This window comes from Apaloderma vittatum, unplaced genomic scaffold (genome assembly GCF_000703405.1).
Source record: "Apaloderma vittatum isolate BGI_N311 unplaced genomic scaffold, ASM70340v1 scaffold3540, whole genome shotgun sequence".
NCBI lineage: Eukaryota > Metazoa > Chordata > Aves > Trogoniformes > Trogonidae > Apaloderma > Apaloderma vittatum.
In genome coordinates, this window is record NW_009696003.1 from 24,145 (window position 1) to 50,986 (window position 26,842).

At 39.2% G+C, this 26,842-nt stretch overlaps 2 protein-coding genes across 2 annotated transcripts in view; one reads left to right on the forward strand and one right to left on the reverse strand.

The window, feature by feature from the left end:
• The window catches only part of LOC104267732 (histone acetyltransferase KAT2B), a gene marked incomplete at its 5' end in the record, with an annotated part of 35,666 nt that extends 16,443 nt beyond the window's left edge, over positions 1 to 19,223 (forward strand). Inside the window, 10 exons of the mRNA XM_009873010.1 lie at positions 1,863 to 1,999; positions 3,385 to 3,593; positions 9,124 to 9,250; positions 11,371 to 11,481; positions 12,575 to 12,718; positions 14,342 to 14,456; positions 15,193 to 15,229; positions 15,552 to 15,615; positions 15,713 to 15,797; positions 18,648 to 19,223. Of these exons, the coding sequence (XP_009871312.1) occupies positions 1,863 to 1,999; positions 3,385 to 3,593; positions 9,124 to 9,250; positions 11,371 to 11,481; positions 12,575 to 12,718; positions 14,342 to 14,456; positions 15,193 to 15,229; positions 15,552 to 15,615; positions 15,713 to 15,797; positions 18,648 to 18,841 (1,223 nt within the window). The remainder of the gene's footprint in view (positions 1 to 1,862; positions 2,000 to 3,384; positions 3,594 to 9,123; positions 9,251 to 11,370; positions 11,482 to 12,574; positions 12,719 to 14,341; positions 14,457 to 15,192; positions 15,230 to 15,551; positions 15,616 to 15,712; positions 15,798 to 18,647) is intronic.
• A 3,289-nt stretch (positions 19,224 to 22,512) lies between these two features.
• On the reverse strand, positions 22,513 to 26,689 carry SGOL1 (shugoshin-like 1 (S. pombe)). The gene is made up of 8 exons (XM_009872997.1): positions 26,563 to 26,689; positions 26,283 to 26,479; positions 25,818 to 25,922; positions 25,297 to 25,361; positions 24,983 to 25,134; positions 23,559 to 24,407; positions 22,885 to 23,056; positions 22,513 to 22,654 (listed from the first exon to the last, which is right to left on the reverse strand). The coding sequence occupies exons 1-8, from the start codon at positions 26,687 to 26,689 to the stop codon at positions 22,513 to 22,515; spliced, it is 1,809 nt and encodes a 602-aa protein (XP_009871299.1).
• Positions 26,690 to 26,842: the final 153 nt, after the last annotated feature.

Here is a 26,842-nt window from a genome sequence, read left to right on the forward strand (position 1 = left end):
GGAAAAAATATTGTTTAATGCATAAATTCTCCTAATAAATCCCTATTCAAACACCTCAGGATTAATGAGCCTGTCAAGAGAGTTTGTAGGTCAGAGAGATGATCATGATCTTATGTAAAGTAAGTCCTCAAGAAGTAGAAAAAGCTAAATGAATTCTTAGCCTCAGTGGTTTTTTACACAAGAACTTAAGGCAGCTCCTAAACTGCAGCTTTCTTTGAGGGACAAGCTGGGAAACAGACTTAAAAGTGGGAATGACTAGAAGACTGTATTTTTTTTATTACAGATCAGCAAAGTGAATAGTAATTGCTCACTAGAAAAATTATATTTTTTGAGAGTTTGAAAAGAAACATGGAATTGACAAACTAATTTATAAATTGTGTAGTTGAGCTGTCACTGGAACTGCCCTTTGCACTACAGAAATGAAACACCACAGGTGCAAAACTGCTTTTGAAGAGACTCTAAGAGCATTCAGAAACCTCTCAGTTGTAAGTCTCCTGTTTCAGACAATTAGAAGAAACAATAATAAACTGATAAGAATGGAATGAATAAATGTATGAATAATGTGATGCATGGAAATTCAGTGTGCCTTTTGTAGAACTCGTGACATGTACATATCTGTGAAGGAACTGGTGAACATTTGGAAAGAGTTTTATGGATTACCTGGATTTCCAGAAACCTTTTGACAAATTGCTTAAAAAAAAATATTCTGTTTTAAACCAAGAAATTAATCCCTTGGAAAATAAGACGGAAGGTCCATTCACATATGAATAACTGTTTTAAAAGTCAGATGTAAATAACAGGAATGGAAGTTTCCATAATGAAGGGAGGTTAACAATAAAATTCTATTGATAAGAAAACAATTGTACTGCTTGAAAGTCTGAAAAGGGGAACAAACAGCTTGATGCTCTTATGTTTAGAGCACTATAGCTGTGGGAAAACAATCTGTACCATTTCTATAATTTAGTGGGCATAGTGTGCCCTAAACTACCTCGTTGTTTTAGAAAGAAGATCTTAAAGCTATTGTGGATTTTCCTTAGGGGAAAAAGAAACCCAACCAAAACCAAACTAACTTATTTCAGTGCTAAGTGCTGATCAAAAAGGCAAAATTTTGCCTCCTGGCTCTGACCTGTAGCAGATTTTTAGGGAAAAAAAATACAGAAACAAGTTAACCATGGAGTGATATTCCTGTTTGTATGCTTTCCCAGTATTTGGCAGTTTGCTGCTTAGGTAAGGACTGAGCTGGCAGCTGACTCGATCAGTATTTTTGTACCTCTAGTCCTTGGTGGGCTTTTCTTTCAAGAATTTAGCTAGTCACTTTTGCTATATTACATGTTGATCTGCAGCCAACACGGCAGTTAGTTACTAACACAATATATTTTGATTTGAGAGATTTATGTGGATTTTCTAAGCCAAATTTGTAAGACATGTGAGACTGTATGTGTTGCTTGGTTTACAAAAAGGGTGAAAAAAATCTATAATGTATACTTAAGTCCAGAACCCCCAAATGGGATCCAGAAGTATGCACTATAATTCGTGTATTGAGCACCGTCTTTCCAAGACGTTCGCTGCAGAGGATGTTGAAGCAAAAAGGAAAAGCAAATAGTTTCACTGTGAATTTACAGAGGTATAGGAGAAGGAGAGGTGTGTTCATCCTCCTCAATGCTAATATCCCAGAAAAAAAAGATAAAATTGCAGCAGTGATAAGCATTGTTTGGATTTCTCTTTCTCCCTTTCTATAGGGATTAAAAAAAAAACCCAAACTAAACTTGGCATACAGACTAAAGAATATAACGGAAGTGATAGACTTCATCATGCTGGTCTGTGACAGTTTGTTTGTTTCTGATTTGTCCTGTTTTTCATAGGAGAAAAGAGAAAAAATAATGAACCCTATTCTCTGGAGGATTCCAAAAGACCGAGAGTTGTGGGAGATATTCCTATCGAGTTAATCAATGAAGTAATGTCAACAATTACAGATCCTGCAGCGATGCTTGGGCCAGAGGTGAGAAATACATGAACTTGGTGTTGCAAATGGTGTGTTTGGAAATGGTCTGTTTTTATAAGTGTTCCACATGGATAGAGTATGATAAGCTAAGAGTCCACAAAACTTACTGTGCTGTCAATAAGAAAAATAGATTTTCAAAGAGCATGATTAAGTGAGCAAAAAATATTGATGAAATGCATCATTAACATGAAGAATAGTTCTACATATTTTTAATGCATTGGATACTGCTGCAGAGAGAGTTGGAAACTAGGGATGTTAGAAAAGTAAATCCCAGTTTATTTTGCAATATATTTTTGTTATAGAACAGTTCCAAATTACGCTTTTTATTGTTAATCATAGATGTAACTCATAAGACAAGGTAGATGGGGTTCAAATATTGCAACAGATGAAAGATCCAGAGATCCAATGTTAAAACCCTCTGTCTAGAGCAGAAGGGCTGTTCTAAACAGTTATTTGTGCTGTCTTCCACAGTTGCTCTTTTTTCCTCCCGAAAGAGAAAAACAAGCAGAATTGTGCCATGTACAGAACTGCACTTTTTTTTTTTGGCTGTCTTTTCCTCCTGTTCTCTTTACTAGGCTGTGTTTTGCCAGCAGCTCTTGTTTGCCAAGGTTTAGCTAGAGACTGCTGAAGATCTGGAACCACCTACATTTCTTACTCTAAATATATACTGTGACTGATGGCTCCACATATTACAAATGCTGTGCCAGTCTGGCTGTTGGGGCTGGCAGTGACTATAAACCCAGGAGCCAAACTTTGCTCTGAAAAGTAAACAGTATGTGCATGCAGAGATATTTTGGCATTGTAACATGATACTGAAAAAAGAAGTTAAAATAAATTGTCTGTATTTATTTCATCTCCGGGTGCAATAGCTAGATATTCAGTAGGAATTAAAATGTTCTTTTTAGGCTCTTACAATAGTGGCATAGATGGTGGAAAGCACTACTAAAATGAAAAAAAAGATATGACTTTGCCTGCAACACCATTAAAATATGTGATTTGCAGTATGTGTAGGCAAATCCACTACTTCTGTCCAAGTTGGCTAGACTAAAGAAAATATGAAGACTTAGTGGCATAGCCTTCAGCTGGATGAGTGCTGTCCCTCAAGAGATGTTGGAACTTGTTGAGTCATAACCATTGCTGCTGTTACCTAATGTTCACCAAAACAAGTTTGAATAAGCCTTTACACACTGCAGTGTAGACTTATATCCAGCTTGTTTGACGGTGTCACTTCTGCTAACCAAAAGATGGTAATTGACAGCTCTATTTTTGTAAAAAGATGGCTAGGAAAAAAGAAGGGGGTTAATTTGTTGGCACATTAGGGCTGTTCCATCAGAGGATGGGAAATCTCCACAACGTGATTTTGTTTCTCTTGTGCGGCACAGACCAACTTCCTCTCGGCGCACTCGGCCCGGGACGAGGCAGCAAGGCTGGAGGAGCGCAGGGGTGTGATCGAATTCCATGTGGTTGGCAACTCCCTCAACCAGAAGCCCAACAAGAAGATCATGATGTGGCTGGTTGGTTTGCAGAATGTGTTCTCCCATCAACTGCCTCGAATGCCGAAGGAGTACATCACGCGCTTGGTCTTTGATCCGTGAGTACCGCTAGGGAGGAGTTTGGCAGATGTATTAATAACAAATGGCTTCTTGTGGGACTGTGACTGTTCTTTGACCCTGCCTGGTTGCCAGATGCCCACCAAAAGCCTCTCTGTCCTTCTCCTTCCTCAATGGAACAGAGGAGAGAAAATATTATGAAAGGCTTATGGGTCAAAATAAGAAAAGGGAGATTGTTCAGCAATTGCCATCATGGGCAAAACAGACTCGACTCAGGGAAATTAGTTTAATTTGTTACTAATGAAATCAGAGTAGGATACTGGGAAAATAAAACCTAAGTCTTCAAACACCTTCCCTCCACCCATCCTTTTTTCCCAGACTCAACTTTACTTCTCATTTCTCTACCTCTTCCATGCCAGTGGTGCAGGGGGACAGAGAATGAGGATTGTAGTCAGTTCATCACATGTCTCTGTCCTTCCTCCTCAGGGGGACTTCTCACACTGTTCCCCTGCTCCAGTGTGGGGTCCCTTCCATGGGAGAGAGTCCTCCACAAACTTCTCTAAGGTTGGTCCTCCCCACAGGCAGTAGTTCTTCACAAAGTGCTCCAGTGTGGGTGCCTCCCATGACGTGTAGTCCTTCAGAAACAGAATGCTCCTGCATGGGGTCACAAGTCCTGCCAGCAAACCTGCTCCAGCATGGGGTTCCCACGTGGTAACAGTGCACTTCAGGCACATGCATTTGCTCCAACATGGGGTCTTCCGCGGGCTGCTGGTGGACATCTGCTCCACTGTTAACTTCCATGGGCTGCAGGGGGACAGCCTGTCTCACCATGGTCTTCACCATGGGCTGCAGGGGAACTGCTGCTCTGGTGTCTGGAACATCTCCTCCCTCCTCCTTCACTGACCTTGGTGTCTGCAGAGTTGTTTCTCTCACTCCTCTCTCTGGCTACAGTTGACCAGTTGCCCAACAACTTTTTCCCCTTCTTAAATAGATTATCACAGAGGTGCTACCACTGTTGCTGATGGGCTTGGCCTTGACCATTGGCAGTTCCATCTAGGAGCCGGCTGGCATTGGCTCTGTCAGATATGGGGGAGGGATCTAGCAGCTTCTCTCAGTAGCCACCCCTGTAGCACCACCACTACCAAAACCTGGCAATGCAAAACCAATACAGGGACACAGGCTTGCAGAGAAGGCTCCCACCTGTCTTTTACTTTCGAGTGTTAGAACTAGAAACGAGAATGTAATTATGGTGCTTATTAGTGGTTTCTGGGCCCATACTAACTTGTAGGCTGCTCTGTCCTCTGTGTGTGGAGATCGTGAACCAAATGGCAGCAGAGAGTGAAGTTGTTCAATGAGAAGAACTTGTGCAATTTATGAAGAACAGCAACTTTTAAGTCAGTGTGGGGGAAATCATTCGTCACCCACGCATGTTGCTTTTTTCTTTATCAGTGCAAATCTCCTGTCTTACTTTGAGTGCAACTCTACAACACAGGCTACACACAGTGTGTCTCTTTCAAGTGCAGTATCCACAGGTGACACGTGGTCCTCCAGCTCCCCTAGTGTCCTGGCTGAATTGTACCTCAGCTGCTTAAGCATTAAGAGAGATCCTCCTCCGGAGCGTCCATTTTTCCACCATTTCTGTGTTTCCTACAGAGTCTACTTTTCTTTGACCAGTATGTTCTCACAAAAATTCTGCCTTCAGTCAATCCCTGCCCATTGATAGCCTCCACTTTGCATTGGAGCAGGCCTGTGGACTCGTCTGTCAGCAGAGAGCTTGAGGAAGGTCTGATTGAGCTGACTGCAGTCATCTATGCGGCCTGGTTTCTGGAAGAGCCTTTCTCCACCACCAGTAGTGGCAGCCTCTCTTTGTGACCAGTATTATTGCAGCAGCAGTTAAGAAAATGTTTCTGGAACCATTTCATCTGCTGTTAAATTCACTGGCATTCCCTCAGCAAGGCTTTCTTAGAGCCAGCAAATGCTGCTGCTGCTGGGTCTGTGCTGTCCCCACTGCTGGGGAGTACAAAAATATTGTTAGGTTATGTAGGGAGATAATCAGAAGGTCCAAAGCCCAGCTAGAAATTAATCTGGCTTTGAAGGTAAAGGGCAGCAAGAAAAGTTTCTATGAATACATTAACAACAAAAGAAAGACTAGGGAGAGCCTCCATCCCCTACTAGACCCAGGAGAAAATATGGTAACCAAAGACAAGGATAAGGCTGAGATGCTTAATGACTTCTTTGCCTCAGTTTTCAGTAATAGAAACACTTTTACTGAGGGAAGCCAGCCCCCCAAGCCAAGAGACAGGAGCCGAGAGCAAAGTGTCCCACCCACAATCCAGGAGGAGGTGGTCAGTGACCTGCTGCTCCACATCGATGTGCAAGAATCTACGGGACTGGATGGGTTCATCCTAGAGTGCTAAGAGAACTGACAGGGGTGCTCACCAAGCCACTGTCCACCATTTATCAGCAGTCCTGGCTGACTGAGGAGGTCCCAGCTGACTGGAAGTCAGCCAGTATAACACCCATCTATTAGGAGTGACAGAAGAATGATCTGGGAAATTACAGGCTTGTCACTTTGACTTCAATACAAGGGAAGCTTATAGAGCAGATCATCCTGAGTTGCATTATGCAGCACGTGCAAGACAGCCAGGTGATCAGGCCCAGTCAGCATGGGTTTGTGAAGGACAGGTCCTCTTCAGCAAACCTGATCTCCTTCTGTGACAGGGTGACTTGCTTGTTGGAGGAAGGAAAGGCTGTGGATGTTGACTTTAGTAAGGCATTTCACAGTGTTGCCCACAGCATTCTCCTAGAGAAATCGACTGCCCTTTGCTTGGATGGGCATACACTTTGCTGGGTAAAAAAATAGTTAGATGGCCAAATCCAAAGACTCGTGATCAATGGAGTTAAATCCAGTTGGCAGTCAGTCACAAGTAGTGTCCCCCAGGGCTCAGTACTGGGCCCAGTCCTGTTTAACATTTTCATCAATGATTTGGACAAGGAAATCGACTGCACCCTTAGTAAGTTTCCAGGTGACACCAAGCTGGGTCAAAGTGTCGATCTGCTTGAGGGTGGGGAGGATCTACAGAGGGATCTAGACAGGCCGGATCACTGGGCAAAGGTCCATTACATGAGTTTTAATAAGGCCAAATGCCGGAGTCTTGCAGTTCAGCTGCAACAACCCCCAGCAGCGCTACAGGCCTGGGGAGGAGTGGCTGGAGAGCTGCCAGGCAGAGAGGGACCTGGGGGTGGTGGTGGCCAGCCAGCTGAACATGAGCCAGCAGTGTGCCCAGGTGACCAAGAAGGCCAATGGCATCCTGGCCTGGGTCAGGAATGGTGTTGTCAGCAGGAGCAGGGAGGTGATTGTGCCCATCTACACAGCTTTGTTGAGGCCTCACCTTGAGTACTGTGTCCAGTTTTGGGCTCCTCACTATAGGAGGAACGTGGAGGTGCTGGAGAGGGTACGGAGGCGAGCTGCCAAGCTGGTAAAGGATTTGGAGCATGTGTTGTATGAGGAATGGCTGAGGGATCTGGGGCTGTTTAGCCTGGAGAAGAGAAGGCTGAGGGGAGACCTCATTGCTCTCCACAACTACCTGACAGGAGGCTGCAGTGTGGCAGGGGTTGGTCTGTTCTCCCTAGCAGTGAGTGATAGAACAAGGGGAAATGGAAATGGCCTTAAGTTGCACGAGGGGAGGTTCAGGTTGGATGTTAGAAAGAATTTCCTTATTGAAAGGTTGTCGGGCGTTGGAACAGGCTGCCCAGGCAGCTGATTGAGTCACCATCCTTAGAGGTGTTTAAGCGATGGGTAGATGTTATGCTGAGGGACATGGTTTAGTGGTGTTGGTAGGACTAGGACAAAGGTTGACCTTGATGATCTTGAAGGTGTCTTCCAACCGAAACTGTTCTGTGTTTCTATGATTCTTGGACAGGACTTCGGTCTGTGGACCAAAGGTTGAACTTCAGTCTCCAGGCACAGGAGACTGATCTTCTCCTGGGTTCTTCAGAGGGGAACAGCACTTGTCTTCTGAGAGCCAGCACCAGTCCAGACTCTTGTACCTCTCCTGTGGGTGGGTAAGCACCACTTGGTTGGGACAGAGAGGCAGCACCAGGATCTTGTCTGGGTTTAGGAGCCATAGCAGCACTGTCATCTCAAGCTGAGGCTACTGGTTGAAGAAGCCAGGTTCCCTCATAACTGAACATCAAAGCAAAATTCTGAAGTAGCGGTGCTGATTCATGGCCTTTTCCCATATTTCTTATTGGGAAAGACTCTTCTAGAAGGCTGAGAGAAACTGCTGGTAGTTTAAGTGCTCTTGAGTATAGATATCTGTCTGGAGAGAGGTCTATGCTTCAGAAAGAGGTATGGATATTGCTACAGCAAGAAAATGTCCTCCTTTATGTGCTTGAGGCAAACAGTTGATCCAAAGGAAGTGAAACACATCACCTGGACAGCTCAGAGTACTCCAGCATCCTGGGCGAATCTCCAGGGACTGCACATTGGAGACCTGCGCTGGGCAGTGGGTACACACAAACTCATGTCAAGTGTGAGATACTGGAGTCCAACAGTTGTCTTCCCTAATTTCCTTCAGCCTTACTTACTATCACCTTTAATGTCCTTATTACCAAAAAGGCCAATCTTATTGCTTGAACAAATCAAACATGAGTAAACAAAATTAAAAGCTCAAGCTACTACATTGCTGCTGTCTTTCCAGAAATAAAAAGTACCAAAATAAGTACAAGAAGAGAAGAATATACATAATGTATAAGATTTCCTTGAATGGTGGCACATAAAATACAACTACTCTTCAAACTCTCTTTTATTGACAGGTGCTCACTTTTGGCAACAACCTTTCCCCCCAAAAAGATATTTTCTGTAAATTTACTGTACTGTTTATACAATTTATATGATACCATGTATTGAATAACCTAGAGAACAGGTGCAGTCTAAGTCTTTTCAAACCCCGAGGATTACATTAAAATTCTTAGTCCTTGACACGAGAGTTCAGATTACACCTTGTTATGTCTTTGCTGGCGGTCAGTGTAAGAGCAACAGAAATTATATTTATTCTGGTCTTGATTCCACTAGGAGTGGGTCATTATAAATAAGAAATATAATTTCTTGCTTCATCAGCTACATTTGAAACTGATAGCTTAGCTGTAGAGAATTCGTGCAAGGAAACAGGAATCCCTTAGAAAGGACTTGATGTCTTGTAACTCCATTAATTTTTACTTTATCAGGGTAAAATCATCCTGAGAAATGTGCAATGGCATAACTGTCAGCAACAGATTCAATGAAAGCAATACAGCTCTTATTTATTGGGCATTACCCTGGTATCTAGTAGTACTTGGCAAGGCCAGGACCTTGCTGCATGAATGATGAATTTTATGGTAAATTCAAAACATGATGTTAAAACAGGAACTCTTCCGTAGATACAAGCAGCGAAATTAACAGGGGCATATACAATTGCATTAGCATCATGGAAATAAGTGAATCAAGTTTCTGAAAAAAAAAAAAAGAAGGTAATGGCACTTTATGCATTATGTACATGAATTAAGTGACTGTTATTTTTGTCTGCTCAGGAAACACAAGACCCTTGCATTAATAAAAGATGGTCGTGTTATCGGTGGTATCTGCTTCCGGATGTTCCCTTCCCAAGGATTTACGGAGATTGTTTTCTGTGCTGTGACTTCCAATGAGCAAGTCAAGGTAAAAATAATTCTGTACTGGAGTTTATTAACTGTATTTGAGTCTCATTTACTACTGCATATGCTCCTAATTTTGTAAGTCACGTTGAATATGTTGCCGACTTGCCAAAGAGAAAAAGAGTTTGAAAGATACAGTCATTCGGAACATAAGACACAAAACGTAAATAAATATGCACATTAGAATCATTATAATTAATTAAATACGTAAATGCAGTCTTTCTCACCACAACCATAGTGGCCAGTAGTTTCCCATTCTTGGATGGTTCACTCCTCTGTCTCCAGCAGTTGTCTCTCTGTGTGGTGTAACACCTCACGGTTGACTGAAGTAAGTATTGCTTGTGTGTGACAGTAATTTTTGTTCAATTGTTTTGTGGTGTTACGTGACTTCAATCAAAATGAGGTATTTAAAAAAAATGGTTTGGCTTCATACATGGTCTATTCTATACACTTTTTTTTGAGTTAATTTCACAAAATCTTTTCTGAATATTGAGAATTGGTGGCTGTGTTGAAAGAATACAGAGCACTATGAACACAGGAGGTTCCTCCTGCATTCTCGGGGGTTACAGGTAGGTGTAACTATAACCATTTGATTCAGAATTTTGTCTATAGATGGTGCTGTAGCTTTATGTTTTTCAATTGAAACTGTTAGAGCTGAGATGGGGGTTAATTCAGAGTTTGTAGCAGTTGAACGTGCAGAAGCTATGTGCCCTGCCTTGAAGGGAAGAGCTCAGGGTACGGGAGGGTCATGCAGTGGGACTGACACCCCGTGACAAGTGTTAATACTTGGATTATATTGGATTTTATGCAACTCTGCTGTTAGAGAGGAACATTCCCCTGCAGTTGGCCGTGGCCTGTCATAAAAGTACCCCAAGTGTTTTAGCTAGCACAAACGTTAACAGAATATGCTTAAATTATTCTAAGTCTGACTAATTAATAAAAAGTGTATTCATTCTACTAAAACCAACTGACTGCACTACACAAGTTAGGCTGCCTAAGATCTGTTGTAGTTCTCTAGGAATAACCTTTCAGAATATAATAGAGCAAATAGATCTGACCCATCAGAGTGCCTCCTAGGCTGCACATGCACATGCAAGGCACCAGTTCTTCTGTTAGCCCTTGGGGTGTCTTGCTGCATCAGTTGACTATTTCTCAAAATTTGCCTCTTTGCATTCCTATCTGAGTAAGGTGACCTCTACCAGCAGGTAACTGAGAAAAATAAATTCCTATTTTAATTCAATTTGAGGCTGGAGTAAGAAATATGGATACTGTTTTCCTTTATATTTAAAAGTTGGATTGTTTTTGAGATAATTTGATTTCATGCTACAAAATTATTTTAAATTTTACCATTTACAGCAGAAAGCAAAGACTATGGCTTACTTGGAAATGTGAATAAATGAAACCTTTTGTTTACTTTGAGGTTGAATGAAAATGGAAATTATTCCTGTCTGCAGTCAGAAGGCATAGCTATTTATTTGACTGTGGACTGAATAATTTTTTGCTGCTTATTATGATAATAGCTGTTTCAATATGCCCTATGATAAATTCAAATTATAAATCCTTTGAGGCAGAGGCTGTTTCTTCTTCTGTGTACAAAACACAGTAAAACAGATCTCCTCTGAGAATAGGTTCCTCTGTAAGAAGTCGTTTTGGTATTTCTACTGCTTTGCAGTTTTGAAGTGATGAGGCTAAAAAAGGATGACCTATTACTACAATATATGTAGTTTTGTTGTTGGTGAAATATGTAACTAATAATAGTTGCTGTCTAAATTAAAAGGAAAAAAAATAACGTATGCACCTTGAACTACAGCTTCCAGGAAGATGTACCTCTTCAGAGCTACACTTCACTCCTAGAGAGAGTCTGGGTTTTGGTCTCTTCACGATTAAAAGTGAATCAGACGCTCAGATATTTTGTGTTCACTGTTGGGTCACAGAGCTAGAAGGTTGAAAATAGTTTGATTTTGAGTATGTCTTGCCAAGTTAGTTATGAGAAAATCTTTAAAACAGGATCTAGAGGAAAGACTGCATTTTCAAAAAGTCAGTAATAAACCGTGGTCCACAGTTTGTAATACGTGCAGTCCTCAAAGACTCTGTAATGGCTTTATCCTTTTGTGTTCCACACAGGGTTACGGGACTCACCTCATGAACCATCTGAAGGAGTACCACATCAAACACAACATTCTCAACTTTCTCACGTATGCAGATGAATATGCGATCGGCTACTTCAAAAAACAGGTAAGACAATGTAAGAAATCACCTGGTCTGAGTATCACAGAAGTTAACAATGGATGCAGGCTGAATTGTGGGAAACTGCGACGAGAGAGAAGGAATTACTGGTTTTTTTCTTCCTGTCTTAAGTGTGGTAAAATACTGGAAAATGTTGCTTAGAGAGGTTGTGGAGCCTCTATCTTTGGAAGTCTTCAAGACTGGATATGGCCTTGAGCAACTAGATCTGATGAGAACCTACTCTGAGAAGGGAGGGGACAGTCCCTTCCAACCTCACCTCTTCTATGATTCTGTACATCAAGCGGATACGAGTCGCTCTTCACACATTCAAAATGAACAAAAGCTGGGTTTGTGATGCTGCTGTCAGATCTGTGCAGACAGACCCTTTTGATGCCTGAAATGTCCCAATTTGAAGATGTTCAGTCTCCATGTAAGTCTGAAGCCTTTGATGGTAAATTGTGAGGCAGAAGTCCTGGCTGGATTCCTGATTTTTACTGGGGTTTTATAGATACCACTGTCACAGAGGAATAAAATGCAGCCAAAGTGAGAATCCTACACTGCTTTTTATCATCTTGATTACTTCTTTGGTGGGTTTGGTTTTTGGTTAACTTTTGAACTGTATTCAGACTGTCATATAACTTTGGAACTTTTAATAGGATTTGTTATTAATTTTTTTACTTGAAATACAAAAGTAAAAAAAAATAATTTTTTTTTCTGGCTGTAAAATTGCTGTCATCTCATTTACTTGAAAATCAACTTTTCTTGACTAACAACTATAGAACTGGCGTCCTTTAATATTAAAATCGCAAATAGTTTGAAAAATCCATGAAATATGTCCACAGTAATTTTTTTTTCCACATCTCTTCATCTTTCCTATCTTCCTTCTTTTCCTATACGTAAAATCGTTAACTATTCTTGTATCAAGTGACTCCCATGAGAAGGTATTCGCAATGCTGTGAACCGTGGTCTGTAACTCTTTCCATTATATTGTCTGTATATTAACATTATGATGAATTTGGTTCTAAATGATTGTAGCATTTCAGTTATAACATGTAAAAGGAAAATAACATCATGACAACTTGAGGGTTTTTTTCTTCTTCAGGGTTTCTCCAAAGATATTAAAGTACCAAAAGCAAAATATGTTGGCTACATCAAAGATTACGAGGGTGCTACATTAATGGGATGTGAATTAAATCCAAGGATCCCCTACACAGAATTTTCTGTCATCATTAAAAAGCAAAAAGAGGTACGGGCTGAAATGAAACACTGGACGTGATAATCTATTTAGATGTTTAGAAGCAATTCAGTCAGTGCCAGGCTGGCTCTCTGCTTTGGTGCTTAACGCGTTGGAATGTATACTTCTATTAGTTAGAAAAACTCTTTCATCCAAGTCCCAGTTCCATACTTTTGCAGGTGAAGTGTTAAATTCTGCTTTACTAACTTGATGATAACAGAAGCGTTGAAAAGTACCAGTATTTTAAGGAGTTAAATTTTGTCAACTAAGCAAAATCTTGTGAGATTAATTTGTTCTACAGCTTTGTCAGTTCTCCTGCAATGACAGTAGTCCTGTCCTTTTAGAAGTGAAGCTTTTTGTAAGATCTCAGCTTATAGTTAAAGAATTTGAGTATATGCCTATGGCTGCTAAGACCACGTCATCCAACACATAGTACTGGTCACAGACCACCATTGATGAGTTTGCGCTGCCTGATTTGAAGCTCATTTACACTCATTCTGAAAAATATTAAAAATCCCTTTATGCAGAGCTTTGTGACCTGCTGACCTGTGAGTAATCAGTGTTACGGATTGAACAGCATTTTTTTTTAAATCACAGAGAGCCACAAGTTACTAAATTATAAGAAGGGTTTAAAGTGGATTTTATAATTAGTTTGAAAGTATTTTGACGCTGGAATCTGGCCATGGTGCTGTTGTATACTGTATTTCTCTTGACATCTGTAACCTCTAGAGAAAGTCTGGTTTGGTTTTTTTCTTCCTTTTCCTCTTTTTTTGAGAAATCTATGTGTGGAAGAGTGAAGGTTTTTAAAAATAAAAATATGTCTAGCTTTACTATTTCCAAAGAAAATAGTCTCTCAAACTGCGCTGGTCTGAATGTCTGCATGTATATTTACTTGCAGTTACAAAGTAAGCCGTTTTGGTAGTGACATATTCAGGACACACAAAGCCTAAGTCAGCATCTAAGTGTGTATCAGGAGCTCCAAAGGAAATTACTTAGAATTGAGGTAATGAGATTGCAAAGCGGAACTGAGCGTACCCCTCAACTGGAACGCCTTTCCTGGCATTTACAAGCAGAGCAGGTTCAGTTTCAAAAAATAGCTTCATTCTGACTTCCTCGAGAGAAAATCTTCAGTAGGAGCATCTCTGACTGATACCTAAGCAACTCCTGCAGTTATATGGAGACACCCAAGTGAACAGGTATTTTTAAAATTTTGGCATGTGAATATATACGTGCATTCAGTATGTGTCTTGAAATTTCTGACCAGCTGTGCTGAAGCAGTTCAGAAGCACCAGCTGTTAGAATTAAAAGCCAGTTCCCAAACCTGCTTCCAGGGAATTTCCTCCCTTAGCTCTGCCGCCACCTTCCCACGAGCTGTGCAGCCTGTGGTTAATGTAGGAAGCAATTGCTCCTTTTCTTCTAGATTTGTGCCTAAATAAGCAGCCGAGAGACCTGGTAGCCTCATCTGCAGAATCAGTGTTCACCAGGTAGCTCATCCCTGTTACCAGCTTTAGGGCATCTATAAGGACAATAAGATTAGAAAGTGAGAGTGTTTCTGTTCATCAGTTTCACATTAATCCTCTGGTTTACTTCTGAGAAAATAAATTATTTTTGGTCTTCTCTCCTGCTTTGTTACAGATCATTAAAAAGCTCATAGAAAGGAAACAAGCTCAGATACGAAAAGTTTACCCTGGCCTTTCTTGCTTCAAAGACGGAGTACGGCAGATTCCTATAGAAAGCATTCCTGGAATTAGTATGTATCAATCTCTTTTAATGCAGACAAAAGCAGAACAGCCCAAGAAAGATCCAAGGCTTGAAATACTCATGTAGTCACTTATTTCTTTTTGATTAAAAAGTAATTGTTTTGATCTGCTGATTTGATTTCTATGAGAATTGTCATGTTTCCATTACAATTGCTGCCTTTGAGATTTCCCTAAGGCATCCCAGGCTGACCCTCTTTTATGTACATGTCTGTAATTTTATTTGTATGTGATCCTTGTTTGATCTGTATCACAGTGTGGTCAGTAATTTTTCTTTGCCCCTGCTGTTAGGCACTGCGCCCCTGTACAAAGATGAGTTCTGTGATAAACACAGACCTACAGGACCAAACGGAATTAGAACATTAGAACATTTCAGCTGTGCCATTTTGCAATTTAATCTCTATCCCTAGAGAATCAAATTCAGAAACTTTGACATCATTATTCTTTACAGAGGTTCTGGTAAAATATGTACTGAATCATTTTAAAAATGTGTTTCATGTAGGAATATTTTGGAGTCTTTTCAGCGACCTGGAGGAAGAAACACATTAGAAATTGAGTGGGGCTGTAGACTGGATGGATGTGTAATTTGTTAGGAGTAGCTTTTATTAAAACCAACCCATTTTACTGCAGCGGTGCTGAAATGGCCTGTCTTTTAAAAGCTGCAATAACTCAGTTAATGTTTTGACCTACTGTAGTTCCCATGTAATCTCTCATGTTGTTGGTGTGCAGGAGAGACTGGCTGGAAACCGAGTGGAAAAGATAGAGGGTAAGTGCTGCACAAAGTGAAATGATGAAGCAGGTTCGTTTGAGAAAAGTCTTTAAACAATGTAATTTATAATATTTCCTTTCATCCATTGGAAAATAGTTAAATAATCTGCGAGGGATGAGATTTTAAGTGGCTTTGGGCATTTTTTTGTAGAGGTTTAGTTGGTGTGGTTCATGTTTTTTTTTGGTTTTTTTTTGTAAATAAAATTATTTGTTCCATAAAATGCTTGAAACTTTGGAGTTGCTTTTAGGTAAGATGCATGTCATAGGAATGAATATAAGGGATTCAGGCTAATATTTTTGTATTCATAAATTCTTTCAAGTAAAGAGCCCAAGGATCCAGATCAACTTTACAGCACATTAAAAACTATCCTGCAGCAGGTGAAGGTGAGTGCTAGTTCTAGTTTACCTTCTGTAAAGATTTTGAAGTTATTTCCAAAATAGAGTTTCCATATTAGATACCTTACTTTTTTCTTTACCAAAGAGCCATCAAAGCGCTTGGCCCTTCATGGAACCTGTGAAGAGAACAGAAGCTCCTGGATATTATGAAGTTATAAGGTTTCCCATGGGTAATGCCATTAACATTTTTTAAGTATAGAGTTTAAAAATCTTTATAGCTGGAGACATAGCAGATAAATTGTAATCTGATTGTTTTATGTTAAAAGATATCTATTACTTGCAGCTGAATAGCTTGCGGCTCTGAAGTGCCAAGAGTGTGATGCTGTCATTTGAAATTTATGACTGCTTTGTGACCTTTGTGAAACATCTGTAGTGTATACATGTGAAATCTTAGTATGCCCTAGAGAGCCCTAGCAAGCTCTTAAATGGTGCAGTCATCTGGAAACTTCTGGGACTGAACTGGTTTATGTGAGCTGTACAGATACGTTCTTGCATGTGGTAACTGGTCGTTGTGTAAAGAAACCATATCAAGAAAACCTTTCCAAAAGTACCAGGGCTGCTTTTTAATTAAGCCTTAACAGTTTGCTCCAATTTAAGTTTAGGAAGATGCTTCATGTAGGATAACTTTTATCTTTGTGTTTTAGATCTGCCAAAGTTGTCCGAGGTGGTGTTTTTATCTATTTTAATTTCTAAATCATGCAGCCATTGTTTATGCAGGATTACTTGCAAAGGGAAGTACAGAGATGCAGTTTTTCTTTGCTTTTGACTGCTGGGTCATGTAATTTCTATGATGATTCAGTGCTGTTCTAAGCAGATGCTTGTTTTGATTTGTATTGCAGTAGATTTAAAACTGAATCCTGCTGCTCCTTCATTGTTTATGCAGTACTCGCCTCCATCTTTCTGATTCCAACTTTTGTACCTTTTAACGTTATTAGAGGATGAAATACAGTTCATGGCAGGCTACTATCAACCAGTTTCTCAGAGACTGGAAGTATTTGTTCCTGTTACTTTGCATAGCCTGTGCATGCCAATCTGGCTTAATGATTTTTTATATTCAACTTATTTCCAAATAGCAGATTGATGTGTGCTTTATAAAACCTATATCCCTGACACAAATGTAGTTTCTAGCAATGAAGAACAAGAATGTTGACACTCTCGTGTGGCAGTTTATCTGCTTTGCTGAGCACAGGCTAGATCTGGATGGCTGCTTAGTGTGAACGTGGGTTACAAAGAGCTTACTGCCTGCCTTGGCAAACCCAAGGGAGGAATGTTGTCTGTCCTTTCCTTGTTCAGGTGTATTACAGTGGAGGTGAGAGCAGCAGCCCTTGTTTCAGGATTCAGCTGAGGTCTTTGGTTTAGCTTTGCTTTGTTTTTTCAGCTAAGGAACCCAGCACAACTAAACTGCGTTTTGAATCATGATCAACTTGTGCTGTCTTTCTGCTCCCACTGCCAGTTCAGATGGAGCCAAACTTTCACTGTAGTTAGAGAACGGTTTAACTGATCAGTCAGGCTGAACAGCCTGCTCAGTTGGATCACAGAATGTCAGGGGTTGGAAGGGACCTCGAAAGACCATCTAGTCCAGCCCCCCTGCCAGAGCAGGATCACCTGCAGTAGGTCACACAGGAACGCGTCCAGGCGGGTTTTGAATGTCTCCAGAGAAGGAGACTCCACAACCTCTGTGGGCAGCCTGTGCCAGTGCTCTGGATACTATGATTATACTATGGGCATCTAGTTTAGATGTAGGCACCTACATTTCAGACTTAATGGGAGCTGAATGAGCCTTTGCTTTTGCAAAATATTATGCAACAGTAGTGAAAGGCAAGTTAGGTATCATTGGAAGATGTATTTCAGGGCATCCATCGAAATTTTCTTAAATAATCCCCTCTTGCAAATTTGGCAGGATTTTTCTCTTTTTTACCAAAGTCAAATCTCTCTTAAAAAAAACCCAAACCAAACAAAAATACCAAACAAAAACCCCAAACCAAACAAAAATCAAACCACAACCTTATTTTTGAACCTTAAATTTTGAGTTTTAATTCCTTTGTATTGGAGGCCTTTAGTCTCTGTTTCCTTTGCAATAGTTGTTGCCATAAGTTTTCTCCATTTCAGCTGTTTCTGTTACAGTTCCACAGAGGTGCTGCTGAAGCCTGGCTCAAGCATTGCTAAAAAAATAGTTGTTAGAGCATCTGAGGTGAGAAAAGCCAAGGCATCCAACACACCTCCCACTGCTTCTATTCCTGTACTCACTTGTAGAACACTTGTAAAAATGTAAAAAATTTTTAAATGTCTGATTGAAATTCCTGGAAACACAACTGTGTGGAGAACACTGAGGTGATATATGTATTTGATGGATGACTGATTTTAGTATGAAGGAAAACATTTCCTAACGTTCTGTAAGTAAAGCTTTCATATGATGCATTGAAAGCAGGAGAGATCTGTTCTGGCACGACTCTTAAAAAGAGATATGTTAACTATAAATTTTGTACATGTAATTAAAATAGATGTAGAGCATGGAATAAATTTAATTATTTTTCAAAGCTGCAACTACTGCAGCTACATAGACAGATGTCTCTTCCCTGCTGTGTTTGCACAGAAGCGAGGATTTGAGGTTAATATACATGTTTTGTGGTGTTTGAATTCTTTGCTTATTCATTCCTAAGGCCTCCTCCAGCACAGCAGACGACAGCTTTGCCTTACAGAGCAGTTAGAGGGGAGTTAGGGACACCTACTGCCCTTTGAAAACTCAGAGAGGTATGAGAACACAAACAAATGATGCGTTCATGTTTTAGAAAAGAAAAAATAAAATCTGCACGTATCATTCTTCCAGTGAAATACTCTGTAGTTCCAGGGGCTCAGTTGCTGTTGAAGCTGAAAAAAGGGGCTGTGCCTTATATGAAATTATTTAGGAGTTCCAAATCCTAACTTTGCCAGTTCATGTTAACGGCAAATCAGTCTAGAGGGCTATTGTATACAGAAAATATTTGAATCATAAGCTGTTAATCTATTTTTCTTCTGTACAGATCTCAAAACAATGAGTGAGCGGCTCAAGAATAGGTACTACGTGTCTAAGAAATTATTCATGGCAGACTTGCAGCGAGTCTTTACAAATTGCAGAGAGTACAACCCCCCTGAGAGTGAATACTACAAATGTGCCAATATACTGGAGAAATTCTTCTACACAAAAATTAAAGAAGCTGGATTAATTGACAAGTGACACTGTCGTTTTTACAACCAAATAGTGTGCCTCCTTTATGAGCAAGGGAAGCCATTATATATCTGAGTGGTGGGACTTTAAGGTTTCAAGAAACTTCTGTTTAATACTTAGCACTTTTAAAAACCCTTTTAGTTTTGCAGATGTGTATTATATTGAAGTTACAAAAAATATTTTATTAAAATGCTTTATAATGTATTTAATTACAGAGAATTTCTTTTGTGTGCCCATTACCGTATGTTCATAACAAGTTTATCAGCTACAGCCTCAGAAACCCCACAAAACATGTGGGAAATTGCACATGTTTGGGAAGATGAAGAAAATTCCCAGACAACAGATGTTATAGCTTACCTAATGCAGTACCTATTTGATAGTTTTACTATTTTTTTTCCAGTAAAAAAGAAAATAGTAAGGGAAAACAACAGGTGGGGTGTGTGTTCTGAAACACTTGTTTCTTTGTAGAATCTTTTTATAAGATGTTATTTTTTAAAAGAAACACTCAGCTGGTTGAGAACCTATGAGAGAAGAGCAGCCACTTCTGAAAAAGGACTGCTTGTAATCTTTGATAGATGCAAGTTTTTCTATTAATTTTGGGTTTTGATAAATATTTTACCTGCAAATTTTAATCTCGTAACCACTATTTAAAAAAAATAATCTGGCTAGATGTGTTATGTCACGGTGACTTGGCTTATGCGGGACATAAGTACCCAAAATAACTTTAGAGAATCTGATTCTCGTGTGCTGGACAATTTCAGTTGGCTTAGTGGAGTTAAGGTTTTGATACGCTTCATGACTGACTACTCGTTACTGATAAACTCTAGATGATTCAGCAGAGATAAGACTATTGTATGCAAGAGAAGTCAGCGTATGACAGCTTCTAGCTTATATACTTGGCTCTGTGGTAAACTGGATTTTCTACCAAGCTTTATTGTAAATGCTTATTAACTGTGATGATTTAGATCCAGGAACACCTTAACATTTTACAACTCATGTTACTATATCTTCAAATTGAGCACCTATATATATAATATATATATTTTGCTGCTTACACTACATATAAGAGGTACACCTAACTTCCTAATGGAGATCAGTATAGGCCAAAAAGTTGTCACTTGACCTTTTCTAATTAGAGTTTGTAACTGTAAATTATAAGTGCTTTTGTGAAAAAGAGTTATAATTTTCATTCTTGGTGTTTTATATTTACAGATGTTACACTGGTAAAATTCAATAGCTATTATAAGACTGAAAAAACCCCAATCCTGTGCTGTGTCAAAAGATATATTCCTGCAAAATGCCTGTGCAATGTTAAATCACAAGTCAATTCAGCAAGTAGATGTCGGGAACTACCCTGAAGTACTAAATGTGATACACAAGGTATCCAAAATGCTAACACTAGACTTGCCGTAGTGTTTTGTATGAGATTAGTCTGACCTACATATGAATCTATAAACAAAGGTACAGTGAGTATATTTTTTTTCCTAATAGCCAGTATTGGATGCTATAATCCTGTTTTGTAGATCGGGCCTACAGATGCACCTGTTACGCTTGGTATCCTGTGAATTTTGTTATTTTCAGAGTAGATTTTCTTATTGTCTTTCAATCAGATTGTCTCTTCTATATTGAAACATTTGTTTTCTAATTTAAGAATTAATATTTTCATAGATACTGTGCAATAAAGTTATGGTAGGATATGTGGTTTTGCAAATGCTTTAACAGCTGATGAACTTTACATTTGTAAAATTAATATATTGTACTGGTACAGAATAGTTTTAAATTATATATGTACAAAACCTTATTTATTTTGGTGTCTTTTTTCATTAGCTGGTTCTTGCAGTACAAATACACACACCGAAGCAACTTCACAACTGAGCGTGGTGAGTGCAGTTAGCGCATCTTCTAGGTACACTGAAATAATAGGCAGAAAACAAAAGCCAGAGTTTGTTGTGGGCAGGTTGGCCTAAGCTGAGCTACAGCACTGTTACTTCTGTCTCCTCAACATCTCAAACACTTCTTTGACTGTCCAAAAGTTTAGATTTTTCACTTCAAACATGCTTATGCTGTTTTATAATTTTTATTTACTAGGGACTTTTCTTCACCAGACACAATATACATAGGAGCAAACTAGTGCCCATGTTGAACTTGTACTTACCTGCTCTCACCATGACATTACTCAGATGGCACACTTATTTTGCACACCATGAACAGACCCTGTCTGATACCTGACACTTAGAGTGTATGAAGAGATTTATTGTTTTTTTCCCCATCCACTAAGATTTAGTCCTGTGCCACATCATGTAAAACCACCACACCTGCTCTATCACCTCATTTTTTTCTGTCTCTGATAAACAGCTGTTAAAGACTTTTTTGCTGAAGGAGCACCTTAAGTTAAATCATACTGCCTAAATTTGTTGTAGCACTAAAGAGTTTCAGAATAAAGATGGTAACTCCCAGAGCTAGAATTTTAGGATACGAATGGAAGGTTAAGTTCCAGTTCTAACATCCAAAGGCTGTGTTGTGAACAAATATTTCCACTCAGCTGCATCTTTTATTATTACTGTTGAATCATGTAAGTTACCAGTAAAATAATATTTAACACTATACATTTTTATTAGAGAGAGGGAGAGATCTTACACCTATTGAAGTGAGACAGACAAGAAAAGCAATCTTGCAAGACAGGTGAAGAATCTCTATGTTTGTACTTCTCCATGGTTTAGTTTGGATGTAGCTTTTCTCTTTGGACAGATGTATCCATTACCTTTTAAATGTTTCTCAAGAAAAGAAAAGCTCCTTTGAGTAGTCTGAAACCTCAAAACCCTACTGGTCAGTCTATAGGACTGGTGCTCCAAGCATAGTGGCTGTCGTGGTACTGAAGGGAAGGGCCAACAGTCTGATGAAGTCCCATAAGAGCAGTTTACCCTCCACCAAAGCAGAGCACTCTCCACCAGCCTTCACGGGTAAATGGGCTTTGTTCCCATCTGGTTGATTGTAACTTGGATTCCTAGCAGTACCAGCCAACTCTAAATTGGTACTTTTGAGAGCTCCAGCTACTTAATCGTTACAAACTGGCAATCCAGCTTCCAAACAAGGTTTGTACCACAGAATCTGGGGAAGGAGGACAGGGGCTTGCTGACGTTGCCACTCTTGAAGCAAAATAGGAAACCTGACAAGAACACCGCCAGCCAACACCGAGCTGTTTCCAGACGCTAACATTTTTATTATGAGCTTCAATATGAAACTATAACCATTACATAAACAAGATCTGTACATTGTTATTAAAAAATAAACAACAAAAAACCTAGTACAAGAAAAATTGATCTTAAATGGTTAAAGTTTACCTTTGCAAACCAATATGAGATCAAGCAGGGTATAAGTCATAAAGTGACTTTCACCACCTTTTCCACCAGAGTTTTCCCCGATATATTCACAGATGCATAATCAAGGGATGCCTCCTCTAAAAACAGAGTTTGAATGGAATCACCCTAGGTACAAAACTAGTCCTGTGTTGTCTATATCATTAAAAAAAAGTCACTGCAATAAAACCAAACCCCCTTGATTTTATATCCTTAATATTAGACACGTAGAAATAACTGCCTATTCATGTAAGATATTGTGCAACAATAATTTCCTGGATGAAGAACGGAGCGAGCATGGTTTTGCTATTTCAACTGGAAAGCTCAACGACAACCAACAAATTTCTCGTTGTATTTTGACAAAGACTTTTTCCTATGAGGATGGCATTTAGAATCTTTTTTCTGCTTGAAAATTGGAGAAGATAAAAAATTTGTATCCGTAAATGGATCTCCTCTCCTGAGTTTCCTGTTTGAAAAAAAAAAAAAGGCAAAATTCAGTTTTGTTCCCCGCATCGCTTATATTATCCTTCAGCTACTAAGTTCAATTTCACATGAACTCTTTTGTATTACTAACATCAGACCTTTATTCAAATGTTTTGCTAGGAACTTAGTTCTAATATTTAAATAATTCCTTCAAAACCTCTATTTAGTAGAATATCATGAAATTTATATCAACCTGGAAAGTAAGACACCTACCCTATGATACTTGGTTCTTTATAGTTCACACTAAGAGTACAGCTTCGCTTGCGTTTTGGAGATCGTGGTCCTTCACCTGCTAGAACAACAGCTGCATTCTCAGTGCTGGGGAGCAACGAAGTGGTGTTGGTAACGTCACAAAGATGACCACGAGATGGCTCAGAAGGTTGCACTGGGAAAAAATTAGGCACACTTAACACAAGTCAGGCAAGCTAGTTTGAAAGAGAATGTCCATTAACATACTAGATATGAAGTAATTCTCAGCTATAACTGTTCATCTTTCTACCTGATACATAAGAGCATCAACAAATATTCAGGATTTTAATCTAGAAAAATAAATAAACACTAAGCAGTGCCAAGCAAAGTGTGATTTGTTATTCTACTTCTTTCTCAATTTATACTTTTTCCTCAGCTTTAATACATCTTTAAACATATCTGAAATATACTGTATTAATTCATTGTTTCATTTCTTAAAACATACCTTTAATTCCAATTTCTGCTAAAGAAAACAAAGTGGCAGAAGAATGAATATAATGATTTTTATAACATTCTGTTTGTGTATATTAAAAAAACCACACTAAAATAAATTTTTTTAAAAAAAAAAGCCTAAATCCTATAACCAATGTTATCTCTCAAGGAAACAAAACTAATTACAGAACACTTTCTACACTTACTAATAGACTTGTCACTTGATTTATTGCTTTCGGTCTTTTTTTCATCATGCAGTTTCAGCTCACGTGCCAAACATCTTTTAGATCTTGGCCTTGTGTAGACTGGTGATGTATCTTTCTTGTCCACTGAACTTTTCCTTTTTTTCGATTTACCCTTGTAAGGCTCATAAAGGCTATCATCTGAATCTTCTTCAGTGTCACTTGTCTCCATGGTACTAGTTTCAGTTGAGTCTTCTTTTTCATCCACATCAGTATCTGTGTCACCCCCCTTCTTTTGTCGAAAAGGGGTGACGTGGACAGACTCTTCAAAATGAAAGTCATAAGCATCATTGGAGCCACCCAAGAAATCCAACTTTTCTTTGGAAGCCTCTTTACCCTGGTTTTTTTTTATACTTTGTCTCAAGGTATTTTTAGGCCGTTCCAGTTTTCCCTTCTGATGCTTCTCTTTCCTTAATTGAGAGTCTCCTCTGCTTTTACGCTCCTGTTGTTTAAGATGACAATCACTGTTTAACTGTGCAGTTTCAGGATCTGTCTGTCTTAATACTGGCTCAGAGTCTACCTTGTTTTCCTTCAACTGAGAAGTACTTGAATTGATGTTTTCTATGGCATACTTCTCTAGGCTTTCCTCAAGTCCAATTTCATCCTGTTTAGAATGCTCTTGTGTTGAATCAGGTGCTTCTGAACAGTCCAAGACACCAGTGCAAAGTTCATTGCAATTTCTCATCTTTGAATAGCGACATCTGGTGGACACATTTTTTTGTAACATGTTACCAAACCCATCCTCTCCACCTGAAAAAACATTTTTCAGCTCTGACGCTATCATGCCATCCAGATCAAATTCTGATGTTCCTCCTGGTAAGTGAAGAGAAAAAGTCCTATTAAAGCTAAATAACAGCAACGTGTTAAGGTTTTGTGCAAATTCTGAACCTCTCAAAAATTGAGGCTACTTGTAGAAGCCTGGAAGTTGTATTGAACAGAGCTTGCCTTGATTGTCAAATACAGCTTCCAGACAGAAAGCAGTTAAGAATAGTACATCAGGATTTTCCTCTAAACCATTGTTTGGAATAGTGACCTACAGGTCATTTATTTTTTCGAATGTTTTGCTTTGTTAACAATTGGTCTTTCAATGAATTATAATGCATAACTAAAGAAGACATTGCTCTGTTGAAATGTTTGGTAGATAATGAAATTAGATATATAGGTGTATAGAAGAAAAAGCATTTTCAAATTCCTCCCCCATTTTGCTAGGCATCTTCATTGTAAAAGTTTACCAGTTGCCAATGTTAATATGTAAGCTTTATGATAAGATTTGGAGCATTACTTGACAGGTGCTTCAAAAGCAGTAGTTACATTTTCAACTTAACTTACACCCCCACATTTTTTTCTGACTCAGAACAGAGCAATGTCTGATACTCTGATTCAATTACCTTTGTCTGGAACTGTATTGATTAAGGAAATGGAGTTATCAGATTCCTCACAGATCTCTGACGCAGAATGAGCCCGCTCATTTCTTTCACCATCAGTCTTCATCCCATTGGGAAATACTTGATCCTCTCCATCAACACATTGTAGAGGTCCTCTTGAGAAAACATCAATGGTATTATTTTACTGAACAGCCATATTTTTAATGACTGTAAACTATTTCATTGCATTGGATTTCTTCCCTTTTTCCAGTCACACGAATTAAGCTTACCATAACAGAACTTTCAAACAAAAATAGGTATTAATACAAGATACTTACACTGAACTTACTTGTCTTGCGACACTGGCACTATTTTCACAAAATGAAGAAAGCACTCCCTGATCCTGTCAACAGAGTAAATCTTACTGTGACTAAATAGTTGGAATAAGCTTACACCATATATCAATTTTAGACAACAGCCAAGTTACCCACACAAGGGCCAAGGAGGCCCTTACCTCTTTTCTTTCTGGCTGGCTAACACAAAGTGCTGTGCTGCTGCCAGTCAGCACATTCATCAGCAGCCCAATCCTACAGAGAGTGGGCAGGGATGAGGATGGTGCAGGGAACAAGACACAAACCCACAGCAAACCAGGGTGCCCTTACCTCTTAATTGCAGAGCCTCAACCCCACTAACAACCTACATGCACTAACTGCATCCCCCACCCAGTGTGTCATACTGGGAGCTGTGGGACTAGTTGTACCTCCAGACTAAGGCTCAAGTCTCAGAAACTATGTGCATCTATACTGGAAGGAGTAAAGTGAAGAATGAACAGAAACCCTCAAGAGAAAATGATACTTACTGCATCCATGGAACACAAATTCTTCGCTGGGCCAAGGAGATCAATTGAGTCCAGTAAATTCTGAGAAACTTTTGAAATTATCTCATTCAAGGCTGACAGTTGATGCTAATGTAACAAAGAAGGAAAATAGCACTGAAATGATCATACTCTGGTATCAACTACCAATGTAATAACTTCTCATCAGTATTATGAGGTGACTAAAGCCTGAAGATACCTGTGTGAGGTACTTTCAGTTGTGGTTAAAAAAACCCCATAAAATTCAAAGAAAATAGATTTTAATTAAAGAAGAAAGAGTAGCAAGGAAGAAAAAAAGAGTTAGTTAATGACAAGATTAAGTGAAAATATGAAAAAAACTTGTTCTATATATTATTTTTTACAAAACATTTAAGATCACAGCTATCAATGAATTGGTACAGAGTCTGATGTTCAGCTTTACTAAATCATTCAGTTATTATTAAGAAGTACCTCAACTAGTCCTCGTGCTTGGTTGAACCTAAGATTTCTATGTGAGTCAAACACCTGAAGCTTCAGATCTTGACACTCCTTTGTTAAATAAAGGATGGTAGCCTGGGCATCCCTCAGTTTGAGCTTTTCTTCTTGCAAAGCCTGGGCTAGAGCTCTGTTGTTTGCTTGGATGCTCTTCATTTGTTTCGAGCTGTTGGCTGCAACACAACAGTAAGCATTTCTACTTGGCAGAGAAAAAAAAATAAAATATGAAAACTATTAAGATATCTAAGCATCTTACTTGCTCTTTTGCATTTTACAGTGGAGGTCTGGCCAATTTTAACCAATCTCTGATTTCTTTTCTCTTTCATTCGTTCTTTTATATCTCTCAGACTGTCTTTGAAGGGCTTTTTCAAGGATTCCGCCATCTTCTACCTTTTGAAATATAAAGGGTGACGAGTTCATTAAGCTTGTCTTGCACAACTCTCCCCAAAACAGAAAGAAAAGGAACGGAGAAACGACAGTAGAGCTGTCGTTAAAACGGTGGTTTTAAGTTGCACGACAGTTTTCCAAGCCATTCT